Below are 13090 nucleotides of genomic sequence, written 5' to 3'. Positions count from 1 at the left end.
TCAGTGTAGGGTTAGGGTTAGGACACTTCTGCAGGGGAGCTCAGAGGACAAGGACAGAGAGATGGGGAGAGAGAGCAGCCACACATGTTGGTCATTGACCTTAATGTATAAACATGCACAGTAAAAACCTTTGCACAGCCTATCTGAAGCAAACACTACTTCTCCTCTACACAAAGACACAATGTAGAGGTCTCGTTTGGCACCTCAGGGTTTCCGCACAAATTAGATTTGAGATAATCTTCCATTACGCAATCTTGAAATAATGCAGATTTTTTTCCCTGTGACTTCATCCTGAAATGGGTGCAACAAAAACAACCTTTGTTCTCGTGTATTACTACAGACAATGACAATGTCCGTAACACCAAACTGCATTACTGTACATCAGAGTTAGTAGTTAAACTAACACACCAGACACCAATGTGGGCAAAACATGACCAGATGAATTACTTCAGAGTTCTGAATTAAGCAGATATTCAGTAAAAAAAAACAACAATAACCAAAACAAAGTTTCATGATGTCTGAGACTATAAGCCCTCTGGTGATAAACTATAAAAACTAAGATCATCTTGCACAACTCAAATAAAGGTTATAATCAGGGAATCCCAAGTATGAAATCGCTCCAACAGAGACTAAGCAACAGTTCTTGTCAGTACATCCCTTTAGCAAACATCTTTTGTTCATCAATTAAGCTTCTCATTGACCATAATTCACCCAACAGAAGGGGGGCAGGCATCTGAACCGACGGGCTTCTGTACAACAACGCTTTGATGTCATGTTGAGAAATCTCATTAGAGCCCTCAGCAGGACCCTAAGCCAATCAGGCGAAGCCCATCTCTGGAATGAGCAAAACAATAACATATCAAACCAGAATAAAACCACATGAATGGAAAAATGAGCGCAGATCTTATTTCAAGGGTTCTGTTTAATTTGTGGGTATGAATATGAATTCAGGAAGCAGTTTACACAACACCCTTTAATTCAACATGCAGTGATCATGAACAGCCAATCACAGAGACGTGATGTCGCTGTGCACATGTGAGGATAACATCAGGCCACGTTGCTGTTCGGCAGGTTTGAGGTTCACAGTGATTAGTGTTCTAGTTATTCATACTTTAAATTCTCAAAAAACGTGGTAGCTATACTTTGTTCTGACACAGAACAGTCAAACTCAAAAATGAATAATAATAATAATGACGACGACCCTGTACGTGATATTAGAATTTGTGGTGGTGGAGGTGGAGGAGGGCGGGGTTTTGGGCATCGGGCGGTTTTCCAAGAACTGAAGACACTTAAAAACCACTTTAAAAAGACATCCATCAGAGTGTAGAGTTTACGTGACTGGTAACACCCACGGTCCACATACTGTCGCTGGTCTAATGAATGTCGAAGGGACGGGATGTGGTGATGACGACGCTCTTTGTTGGGTTTCCATTGTTCAGCGAGTGGAAGATATCACATCTCTGAAGATATCACATCTCTGACAGAAGTCCAGCGAAGGTCCGTTGGCATCCAAAACTGTTTCCCCCGAAGGCCTCCCGTACCAATCTTGAGCTTACTATGACAAAGTGAAGCAGCATGTCTATAGTGTACAATATATGCGTAGTAGATGAAGCTCTCCGTCAAACTTTGGCACCCTAGTAAAGCCTTAATCTGTTGTGTGTGGAGTTAATCTCTCACTGAAAACATCAGGTCTACATTTTCTTCTCTAAATACAAAAAAAACCTGTAGAAAACATTATTATTGAGTCTTTAAAAACAGGTCCTCAAGGGCTGAATGTTTAGGAAAATGACAACAGCATGTTGGCACAGAGTTCTCTCAGGACTGTCTTCCAAGAGAGTGGCTGGTGCGCTGGAGAAAATGAGAACCTTCCGTCGTGTCTTCTTCTGGGAAATAAGGGTACAGGTATCTCCTGTCGGCCTGGGAGACATGAGAAATATCATCACCTCAAAGAGAATTACTCCACTGTTTTGAGGCCTCAACAAACGCCGATAATTTCACTTGGTCTACATAATGGAAATGTGGTTTTAACAAATCGATATCTTACAAAACAAAATCCACTTGTAGTGACGAAAGTCTTTTTCTTTTGATAAGGCACAATTTTTGTATATTTTTTTCCTCGTGATGAGTTCTGTTCACAAACTTCAGGTCTGTCTGGTTGGTCTTTACAAAAGCCAGGGGCTCAGTTTCACACGTACGCCCCTAAGGCAGCGTGGAACTCGGTGAGACACTGAACAAGTTGCTGAAACTTCGGCCTCTCTTCGGGATCCAGAGCCCAGCAACAGGCCATGACTGCAAACCTGCAGCGAGGTGGAGGAGAGGGGGAAGAGAGGGGGAGGAGAGGTGGAGGAGAGGGGGAGGAGAGGGGGAGGAGAGGGGGAAGAGAGGTGGAGGAGAGGGGGAGGAGAGGGGGAAGGAGAGGTGGAGGAGAGGGGGAGGAGAGGGGGAAGAGAGGGGGAAGGAGAGGTGGAGGAGAGGGGGAGGAGAGGGGGAAGAGAGGGGGGAAGGATAGAAAAGTCTGGGTCAGCCGATTATTTTTGCACTGGCAAGCAATTCCAAATAGTTGCACAGTGCAAATGAATGACTAAATATTAAAAAGGCTTGAGTATGTTATAACAGTACTAAATATCCCAGGAGCAACACTGTAAAACAGGATCACTCTAACAATGAGGCTGGAAATACAAACATATAAATAAAGATATTGTTTTTCCATACATACAGTACCCCCCCTAGTTATTGGCTGTATCTTATTCAACAAAGTCTACTTCTTCATGCTTGACGTTCCTGCATCTGTCAGTGTGTTTCAGTTCCAATAAGCATGGAGTTCAACACCTATTCTTTATGACAGGATACGTGTGCTGCTCTCCAATAGCACTCTGATTAGCCTTTCCTCCACTTCCCTCTATTCCAACCAGAGAGCCGTGAGTCACACTGTAACCCTGCCGTGTGCTGAGGACAACACTAAACAGCTCTGGCCTCTGTGACTCCTGGCTGCAGCTCAGCACCCTGACAGTTGCAGGATGTGGATAAGGTCGAGTCTGAAGTTGTGCTGCTGATACAGTAACTACTGATACAGTAACTACTAGCTACTAGCTGATACAGTAACTAACTACGAGCACTTTGAATTGAGTTCAGCTCTCCTGAAAGATCATGCAAACATCTCCCTGACAGAAGGAAGCTTTATTTGGTAGGGGTTCACATTTGATATCTGTACTTATGTTGATAGTGAACTAAACAGCCCATAATATTCTTGATAAGTCACATTTCATTGCCAAATGTATTATTCTTAGGGGGATGCACTAAACGTACCACAAATCTCATGACATATAGTATTTATGAGACGCCTGAATGCCATACTAAGACATGACAAAATTACAACTGTCCATCGAAATCAGTGCAGATTAAGCGGCCAATAAGAAACAGGTGTCAGTGTGCGCTGTGTAGGTGTATCTATGGTCAGTTAGTACGGCATGAAAGCTTTAATTGTGGAATGGGAGGAGCTAAGCTGCAGGAGAAGACTTACAGCTCATCGGGACAGTTGATTGGCTGTGCTATTCTGTAGCCGTCCTTTAGGTAAGCGGCCATCTCGAAGGGGTCGATGTCCACGTAGGGGGTCTGGCCCAGGGTCATCAGCTCCCAGAGGGTCACTCCAAACGCCCACTGAGGAGGCAAGACAAGCAGCGCAGAGATCAGAGATCAGACCACAGGATAGAACGGACAACCAGACATGACTAACATGAGGGGCGGCTGTGTCTCAGGAGGTAGAGCTGCCGTTTAATGATCACAAGGCTGGCAGATCGGCAGTTCGAGCCCCGGCTGGCCACATGTCGAAGTGTCCTTGAGCAAGACACTGAACCCCAAAAATTGCTCCAAGTGAGCGGGGCCGGCCGGCGCCTTGCATGGCAGCTTGCCGCCATTGGTGTGTGAATGTGTGTGTGAATGGGTGAATGAGAGGCCGTTGTAAAGCACTTTGGAGCAGCTTTGGAGCAGCAAAAAAGGAGCTATATACAGTAAGTGCAGTCCATTTACCATTTACCATTTACAACCGGGCCAGGAGGTTTTCATATCAACATTTGGTGCAGATGGGAAGGAGAGGAAATTCCATCATCAGAGTTCGTTTTACCGAAGCTAAAAATGAAACACCACAAAATGTTGTCCAGAAATTTTTCAAAAGGGTCTTTGTCGTCTGACAAAAAAAGATATATTGCCGCTTATTGACTTTCAGGGAAGAGGCATTTCACAGACACAATGCAAGGAAAGGAAATTTGCTAAAAATGTATACTGACTTTAGAACATTGTCCTAAAACCTTTGATAAAGGCTTGAAAGTAAACGGTGTCCCCCTGGACTGCAACGCTTACACAACTACACCAGCTACTCTCAACATGCTGTCATTGTAAGTCTCACTTTACCTAGAAATATTAGCCTACTAATACACTGTAAATTCAATTAAATATATTGACACTGACAGTGTCCTGAAAATGATTTTTTATCTCAAACACACTAACCTGAAAAAATATGGGTTAAATAGAAAGAAATGTGATTGTTTTAGAGCCAAGCCTGTCCTGGTTCTCTGTCCTAACGTGGCTGTGTTGAACAAAGAGAGGGTATAATTCCACTGCAAACACTGACGTCTAATCCCTCTCTAGCCTCTCTATTAACAGTAAACGTGTGTGTGTTTGTTACCAGCTTGTTGGCTTGACCCAGACCTTTAAAGGAAGTGGAGGGAGGGTTAAAGGGAACCAGGGAATTGAGAGGAATCTAAGTCTTTACCAGAGGAAGAACAGAGAGAACACCCTGCCAACATTCCTCAGACAGAGAGAGAGTACACCTCCATCTCTCCACTCCACTGAGGTATGGGATGAGTAACACTGGGAGATAGAAAACCGAAGAGGATGCTTAGCAGCGAGGCTTTCCTAAGCTCTTCTGTCATTGTTCGGAATTCAATCCCTTGCATCCTTCCTCTCTCTCTGCTTCCCAAAGAACATAGGAGGAGGATATCTAAGGGGCGTCAGTCTCAGATCAAATCCTCCGATGCATTCTGAGTAGGAAGCAAGTGGATGACGGAGGACAGGACCAGAGGAATCTATTTTATAACTACTAAGAAAGGACGCGTGTGTCATGTATCCTGCTGGAGTTTACTGGCAGCCCAGCAACATCTTTACTGTTACTGTCAGCCTATAAGAGGCGTAGGGCGTACGGGATGGGAGGTCAGGGACGGGAGGGATGGGAGGGCATGGCACAAGGCACACGGTGTTGGAGCAGAGCCGCGGTGTCTCCAGAGGCTTCAGAGGCTTCCTGGCTGTGGACAGAAGCTGTGCCAGGCCCGGCCAGGTCAAAGGGGAGCACGGTGGTGTTTGTTACCGCCAGACACACTCTGTGCTCTGGACCTCCCGTCCCTCGTAAACAGAGACAGAAACGCTCCGCCGTGGGATCTGGTCGACTGCTTTGCTAGTGGTGCTTTGCACATCTGTATGTGACATTTTCACATATATTTTAATCATCATCATCATCATCAAGACGTAATTGTTTATTTGGTTTTGTCATGCAAAATAGTGTCCGGGCACTAACATTTGTCCGGGTAGATCCATCCGATAATCGGGCGTTTGCTGTCCTTGGTCGGAAGGGGGGAAATCGGGCCAAAATCGGCTAGATTATCTTTATAGGAGTGTACCAGGCTTTAGTTTCTGCTGCTATCTTAAAGAGAAACATCCAATCACCTCTTACCCCTACATCACCTAACCAATCACCACTTACCCCTACATCACCTAACCAATCACCTCTTACCCCTACATCCCCTAACCAATCACCTCTTACCCCTACATCACCTAACCAATCACCTCTTACCCCTACATCACCTAACCAATCACCTCTTACCCCTACATCACCTAACCAATCACCTCTCTTACCCCTACATCACCTAACCAATCACCTCTCACCCCTACATCACCTAACCAATCACCTCTTACCCCTACATCACCTAACCAATCACCTCTTACCCCTACATCACCTAACCAATCACCTCTTACCCCTACATCACCTAACCAATCACCTCTTACCCCTACATCACCTAACCAATCACCTCTTACCCCGACATCACCTAACCAATCACCTCTTACCCCTACATCACCTAACCAATCGAAAGCTTCAGTTTTCAGTCGTAGTTGCAATGGGCTCCCAAATGAAAATCCCAGGTAGCACTGTGAAACATTTAGGAGCTTACGCAACAACCCCTTTGATCACAATTTAGAACACTGCCCTTAGGTGAGGATTCATATTAATACTGAGGATTTACTCGCTTAATCATTTCGTCTACAGCGGAAATTTGTCTCAAAACAAAAACATGTTTGCCGTCTGGAGGAAAGAGTGCCGTGCAGTAAACGGAGGTTACAAGGTGTCTGGAGGTTAAAGTGGAGTTGACAGTCTCTCACCACATCACTGGCGCTGGAGAAGTCGTTGTTCAGCAGGCTCTCCAGGGACATCCAGCGCACGGGCCGGTTCTCGTTGTCCCCCAGACAGTGGTAGTCCATGGGGAACAGGTCTCTGGCCAGAGCGTTGTCTGTGATCTTCACCTGCATACTGTCGTCAATGCTGCAGGAGGGAGAGGGTACAGAGAACACCGTTCTATCTTCAGTAGTACATTTCTTCCATACAAAATTAAGTTCTTATCTATGGAGAATGACATATTGGTTGAGGGCAAACACTTCAATGTACTTGTAAATACAAAACAATTGCACTGAGTTGTGTTAGGAGCACTCACACGCAGTTCCTGGCCGCCAGGTCTTTGTGGATGACCTCTCTGCGAGCCAGGTAGCTCATGCCACAGGCGATCTGGATGGCCATGTGTACCAGGTCCTGCTGAGAAATCGCCTGGGAGGAAGGGAGGGGAGACAGAGAGGAAAAAAAGATGAGAGGAAAAGAGGCAGAGTAGGTAGGTAGAATCCTCCCCCTCAGAGCACTGAACATTGTTTCTCCCGTTTCTCTACGAAGTTTTGAAAAAGACGTGCTGCACATTTAGGGGAATATTCAGAGGTGGAAACTTTCCATAGGAATTAACGGGAATATATGCAAATTAACACCATTTAAATGTGTTTTTCTAAACATAAACCTTTTACCTTTATCATAAGTAGATATAATTGCACATGATTAAATCCTTAAATCCAACAGAAATAATAAGAAAAAAGTAAGATAGTTACAAATTGAACTTCAATTAAATGAGTTGACTCTTCACATGGGATGATTTCACTGGACAACAAAAGAAAGGGAATATTGAATGATCCCCAATGACCCATCCTCCCCCTAACGTACCAGAAAGCACGTAGTCAGGCTCAGACTGTAGTAGTGTGGGATCGATAGCATCTCATCAGTGTGCAAGACCTTGAGATATATATACCTTATTATTACTGAGGCATTTCGAAGAGAGCGCCTCAGCCAACTCTGGACCCGGAAACACGTCACGACTTAACAACCCAATAGCTTCTCATCAGTGTGCAAGACCTTGAGAATCAGCTGTACGTGTGACCCAGGGTGCATTGCAATTCCATTGAATTGGGGATAGTTGAACAAAAATATGCCACAAGACCTAGAATTGCCTTATGTGTATCCAACAAAAAAGTTCACTGTTATAACATAACTTTTTTTGTTAAATTCCCGGGCTTAAATTCCCATGGAAAGATTCCGGAAAGATTCCAGACATTTACTGGAAAGTTTCTGACCCTTTGCAACCTTAGTTGCTAACCCCTCTAGCTTCTGAAAAAGAGTTGTACCCCCAGAAACACGTCTGAAAGACCCCAGACAGACAGGCACAAGACGAGAGAACAATCTACCAAGATTACCAGAAACTATTAGTAGTCTCCCAACCCCCATTATCTACCTAATTAGCCACTATGGCTTGACGTCTGAGCTGTGATTATGACGCTAATTACCGTAGCTCTGCGGTATGTACATAAACACCCTGTGCACCTGGAAGCAGAACAGACAGCCGTCCGCGTGCTAGCTCCCTGGAGAACAGAGCTCTGGAGGAGTGGCCCGTCTTGCTTATGTACACTCTTGTCTTTATGTAAGCCTGGCCTGACTCTGAGTCAGACGTTCTGAGGTGCTTTACCAGCTCTGGCTCCGACGCACTCAGCACTCAGCACGGACGTATGGCTGTTAATGCGCCTTGATCTGATCTGACAGCGTGACTGAACTCGTATTAATTGGGGCCCTGTGAAAAAAAACTAAAAAACTAAAAACCCAGGCCCTGGCAACCTGTCGTGTTGTTAAAACCCAACCAGGCAGCATCGACCGAGACATCTGTCTCTGTCTCAGACCTGCAGCAGAGCTCGCTGGGGAGACGGTCTATGACTCAATTAGGTTAGGCCAGCACATTCAGAGAAGGTCGGCGATGGAAAGAAAACCAATGCAAAATGTACACAAGATTTACACAATACCTGTTTTTCTTCTTTAAGAAAAGGTTCTAAACCAGATGTTGAATCAGAGAATTAGTGTCATTGCCAGACGGTAATGCTACGCTCCCTCGATGCTCTCCAGACAGTTCGGTCTCTTCCTAATGTTATAGTGCTGATTTATAGCTTCATGTTTATGGCGACAGCATGAGGGAAAAAGTTTATGAGTGTGTCTTTGTAAGCCCTGACAACCGCCTTAAGTATTTAATGAGAGGACTGGGAATTAAAATTGGTGTGTTATCAGAAAACGTACAAAAGGGTTTTCTGTACTGCATCTGAGCGGCAAGCTTCGTCTTGTGGAGGGAAACTTTCATAGGTTCGCTGCACCTTAAACAAGGCTTCCCTCCTCATCTGCCTTGTAGTTTCTGGGGCTGATTGATTGGTTGGATCTACGGTATGGCTTCTGCAGGGGTGCCTACGCCAAGTGGATCAAAGGCTCCCTGGGGTTAACCAGCACAAAAGCCTGATTGTCTTTTCATGGGAAAGAGTCTCTGAGCCCCGAGCCCCGAAGCTTACACACTACATATAAAAAGAACTCTAATAACATTACGTGATGTTAGAATTATATGGCTCTCTAAATTGAGTTTTTTTTACATAATCTGATCCATTAGGTGTTTATTAATGCCTGTGTGGTGTTATTTTTAAAATGTTGACATTTTTGAGTTAGTAATTAATACAATACAACGGTTCCATCTCACAAAACATAATGGAATGTAAAAACTTTGACGCTCAATATCTCTGAACTGCCCTAAACGGAGATAGAACCTTGTAATTCTAATAATTGCTATAAAACACATATTGTTCTGTAAAAACCATTTGTAGTAGGGATGGGACAGAATAATCGATTATTCAAATAATTGTTCCCAAGGGTCAAAGTCGATTTTTGACATTAGGACTAGGGGTGCAACGGTTCTCGGTTTTCTGCAAATTGTCTAAATGACAATATTTTTATTTGGAATTTGGAGAAATGTTGTCAGCAGTTTATAGAATAAAACAAAAACGTTCATTTTACTCAAACACATACCTATAAATAGTGAAACCAGAGAAACTGATAATTTGGCAATGGTCTCTTAATTTTTTTCCAGAGCTGTATATCACAAAAGTATCAGATTATTTTTTCCCCATTACTGTGTTGATGGCTGAGCAGGACTAGATGTTTAAGTTCTTCTAATGTCTGAGGCATAGCAGACCTGCTCATGTGGCCTGTTGGGCCGAGGCAGGGCCTTACCTGCGGGTTGTTAGCCTCGGCTAGCTTACCTGCGGGTTGTTAGCCTCTGCTAGCTTACCTGCGGGTTGTTAGCCTCGGCTAGCTTACCTGCGGGTTGTTAGCCTCGGCTAGCTTGCACTGCCGCAAAAACAGCTTCAGGTTTCCCCAGTTCATGTGAGGTAGAAGCACCATCGGCCGCTCCCCCTCCTCTGTGCACACGTGACTTATGGGCAGCAGGTTTCTGAGAGGAAAAAGAGTAAGAAAACAACCATTTTCAACGACATTTCTGCACATCCAAAATGTTCTAGTCTACCGAATATAGAAACTATGTGTGTGGGTCAGCTAGGATTCAAGTGGACATTTTTGTTTGGGGTGGAGTAGTAAAAATGGGTGGAGTAGTAAAGCCATTTGCGTGACAATGTGGGAAGATTAGTTATATAATTCTGTGTGAGAATTGGCCAGAGGGATCAGAGTCTCTGTCAAACGGCGGCGGGATGAGGAAGTGTCTCTGAGACACGGCCCTCGCTGCCCTCCTGACCTAAGGAAGGGGAAGAGGAAGGTGTGGGCTGACCCGTGACGAACAAGGTTCTCATAGAATCAAAGACACACACGACATGACAAGTGATCAGATATCTAACACACTTCTGAAGGCGGGGCGGCCTTGAATCACGTCCAATCATGTGATATGCAACAAGAACATTGATGTTACATTTACAACACCACCCAGTCAATACAGAGACTGTCAATCAACTAGATAGCTATGTGTATTCTCTCTGAGTGCTTGAGACAATACACAAAAATGATGGCGAAATGTCTGAGTCATTTCGTATGAAAATGGGACAAAATGTTCAACAACGTTTTGGTTTCATTTCACACGGCCTGATGTCATGGGTACATGGGTACAGTCATGGGTACATGCTGTTGTGTTCTCTCAGACAGTTGTTGAAACAATCCCACTGGCTTGCACAAGTTTCCAGTCAAAGGGGAATACAGCAGAACTGAATGAATAAAGCAGCAATGATGACAGTGTGTTGGTCAAGTGGGAGGAGCCATTAGATTTGTGGTGCCGTGGTATGTAGACAGCTGAGGCTGTGGGACCATTGCATAACGCGCTCAGATCATAGTGTCTTATTATCTGTCCATGTGTGGCCATTTGAAACAAACAAGGGTGCAAAAGAATAGTGTGGACCGTCTGAGTGTTGGTGGTGGTTACCCAGTTAGCCAACCCTAACCCAGTTAGCTAACCCTAACCCTAACCCAGTTAGCCAACCCTAACCCTAACCCAGTTAGCTAACCCTAACCCTAACCCAGTTAGCTAACCCTAACCCAGTGAGTTAAGTATTAGTTAAGTATTAGTCGAAGCTGCTGTGACGTACCTGTGATGGAGTCCCCGGAGTTTGCAGCTCTCAGTCAACATCATGGTGACCTGCACCTCAGAGGAGTTATCTAGAGGGTTTCAAAGGAAGAAGGGTTAGGTAAGGTTAATAATAACATACAATAATAACATACAAGAACACTCAACTAACATGTAAGAAAGCAACCACAGATAACATGGCTAGTTCATGACGACCTTCTTGGCCAGGTCATGAATAACTATAAACAGCAACAACAACAAAAGAAAAAGAGAGAGGTCACGATAAGCAGTATGATGATAAGCCCTCTGATAACCCCCTGACCCTGACCCCGACCCCCGACCCCGACACCCCTTCTATGAGAACGGCAAGAGGATTTCCGTTAACGGATATTTAATTCCATCCATAGTTGGAATATCCACGGAGAGAATATCGACTTCTGCCAAGCGCACAGAGACTTGCGTTTTAATCTCTGAGTGCAGCTTTAGCCAACGCTGCTCGGTGCTTATGGGAACCAGTATTGTTTCCTGCCCCCGGGGGATGAGAGGAGGAAGTGGAGCTCTGGACTGAGCCCAGCGTGGCATGGGCACATTGTTCATCGTCTGGTACCCACCCCGCCCTGAGTCAACAAGGGCAGAGCGGCCGGGGCAAGAGGGCAGCTGGGAGAGGAAGCTGAGAAAGGCCGTGGAAGGGAGAGACGTGTGGAGTTAGGGTTACCTTACGAGTTACCTCAGGGTACCTCAGGGCACCTTTCCACCTGCCCTGCTCCCTTCTCCCTATATTGATGCGTTATTTACCTTTTTATAATCCTGTCTTACTATTACTCCTCTTTTATTATTGGCACCAGACACCAGCGTAAACTATCTCTGGTCCTCCCCTTTGAGTCATAACAAGACTGACTGCCCTAAGTAACCCTTAGCCTTGGCAACTCTGGCAGCAAAGGGCTTTTCCATAGACGCCCACGAATAAGCTCAATAGCGATAGCAGAGGCAGCAGACAGCCGCTAGAACGCTCATCCCACTGCTGAGTGTAATCTACAGCCTCATCCCGTCCTGGCACCGACCTGCACACCCGACGCCAATACTTTTATTTTCTAAACACACGCTAAGTTACCCATGAAAAGGAGAAAATGGAAAAATAAGGTTAACAACCTTTAGAGCACAATGATTCAATTAACGTGCGAAAACAAAGCTCGTTCTCCTGAGCTAAGTGACCGTAGCGGCGATGAGGGACTGGGAGCGCATACCTTTCACTGTTTTCACAAAGACCTGTTTCTCCTTGCTGGGATCCTTCTCGTCCAAAAGAATGCCATGAAAGATCCGGCCAAAGGTCCCTGTGAAAGAAAGAGAGACCGTAGATTTTATCTGAGGGAAAGGGCAGGGAGGAGGAGAGGCAGGCATCTTATTCACAGACAGACAGACAGACACATCACCTCTAACAGTACGCAGCCATGCCTGGCTGCTCAACGGACACAAGTGGACAGGCTCATTGTTACCCCAGTGTCTCTCTCACGGGAGAGAAATTGTAATTTCCAACACTCCGAGTTCCAAACAAGGGCATTCCACTTAACCTTTGGGGGATATTCTAACAAAAAGGGAACTAGTACTGTATATTTTGTCTTGAGTTTTGTTGTATTGTCGTCTTGCTGTTGTATGTACTGTAGCTTGTTCAGCATGGTAGAATACCAAGTCATGTTCCTAGTGCACTGGGTTAGGGTTAGGGCGAATAAAGTTGAATTGAATTGAACATATGGGAGAGAAAGGTGCTAAAACCTATTGAACATATTTATTCTCTCCTCAATCTTTCCCTATATTCCTTTGGGAGACAGTGGAGAAGTGCAGCTTCAGTCAGTCAGTGGGGTAAAACTACATTAAAGAGCATAAACTAAACCATCAATGTAAAGTGAAGAATCTGAGCCCGCAGGCCGCTTGGCTCCGTGTTCCAACAGGAGGAGTGATGATGGATAACAACAGGGTGAGTGTGTCTCCCTCCCTGCAGCCCTTCTCTCTCTCTTTCTCTCTCTCTCTCCCTCCTTCCCTCCCTCCCTCCTTCCCTCCCTCCCTCCCTCCCTCCCAGGCTAGCCAGGACC

The 13090-nt window shown here is 45.2% G+C and overlaps 1 protein-coding gene across 1 annotated transcript in view; it reads right to left on the bottom strand.

Annotated features, from left to right (window-relative positions):
- Positions 1–988: 988 nt before the first annotated feature.
- Positions 989–13090, bottom strand: part of ryk (receptor like tyrosine kinase) — a gene marked incomplete at its 5' end in the record, with an annotated part of 61378 nt that continues 49276 nt past the window's right edge. The window contains 7 exons of the mRNA XM_080535961.1: positions 989–2297; positions 3521–3657; positions 6427–6586; positions 6756–6865; positions 9758–9890; positions 11026–11095; positions 12248–12334. Of these exons, the coding sequence (XP_080392087.1) occupies positions 2186–2297; positions 3521–3657; positions 6427–6586; positions 6756–6865; positions 9758–9890; positions 11026–11095; positions 12248–12334 (809 nt within the window). The 3' untranslated portion in view covers positions 989–2185. The remainder of the gene's footprint in view (positions 2298–3520; positions 3658–6426; positions 6587–6755; positions 6866–9757; positions 9891–11025; positions 11096–12247; positions 12335–13090) is intronic.

Source organism: Nansenia antarctica (genome assembly GCF_963989245.1).
Source record: "Nansenia antarctica genome assembly, chromosome: 7".
In the NCBI taxonomy this organism is placed as follows: domain Eukaryota; kingdom Metazoa; phylum Chordata; class Actinopteri; order Argentiniformes; family Microstomatidae; genus Nansenia; species Nansenia antarctica.
The sequence above is the reverse complement of the archived record's forward strand: the minus strand, read 5'-3'. Positions and strand labels throughout refer to the sequence as shown.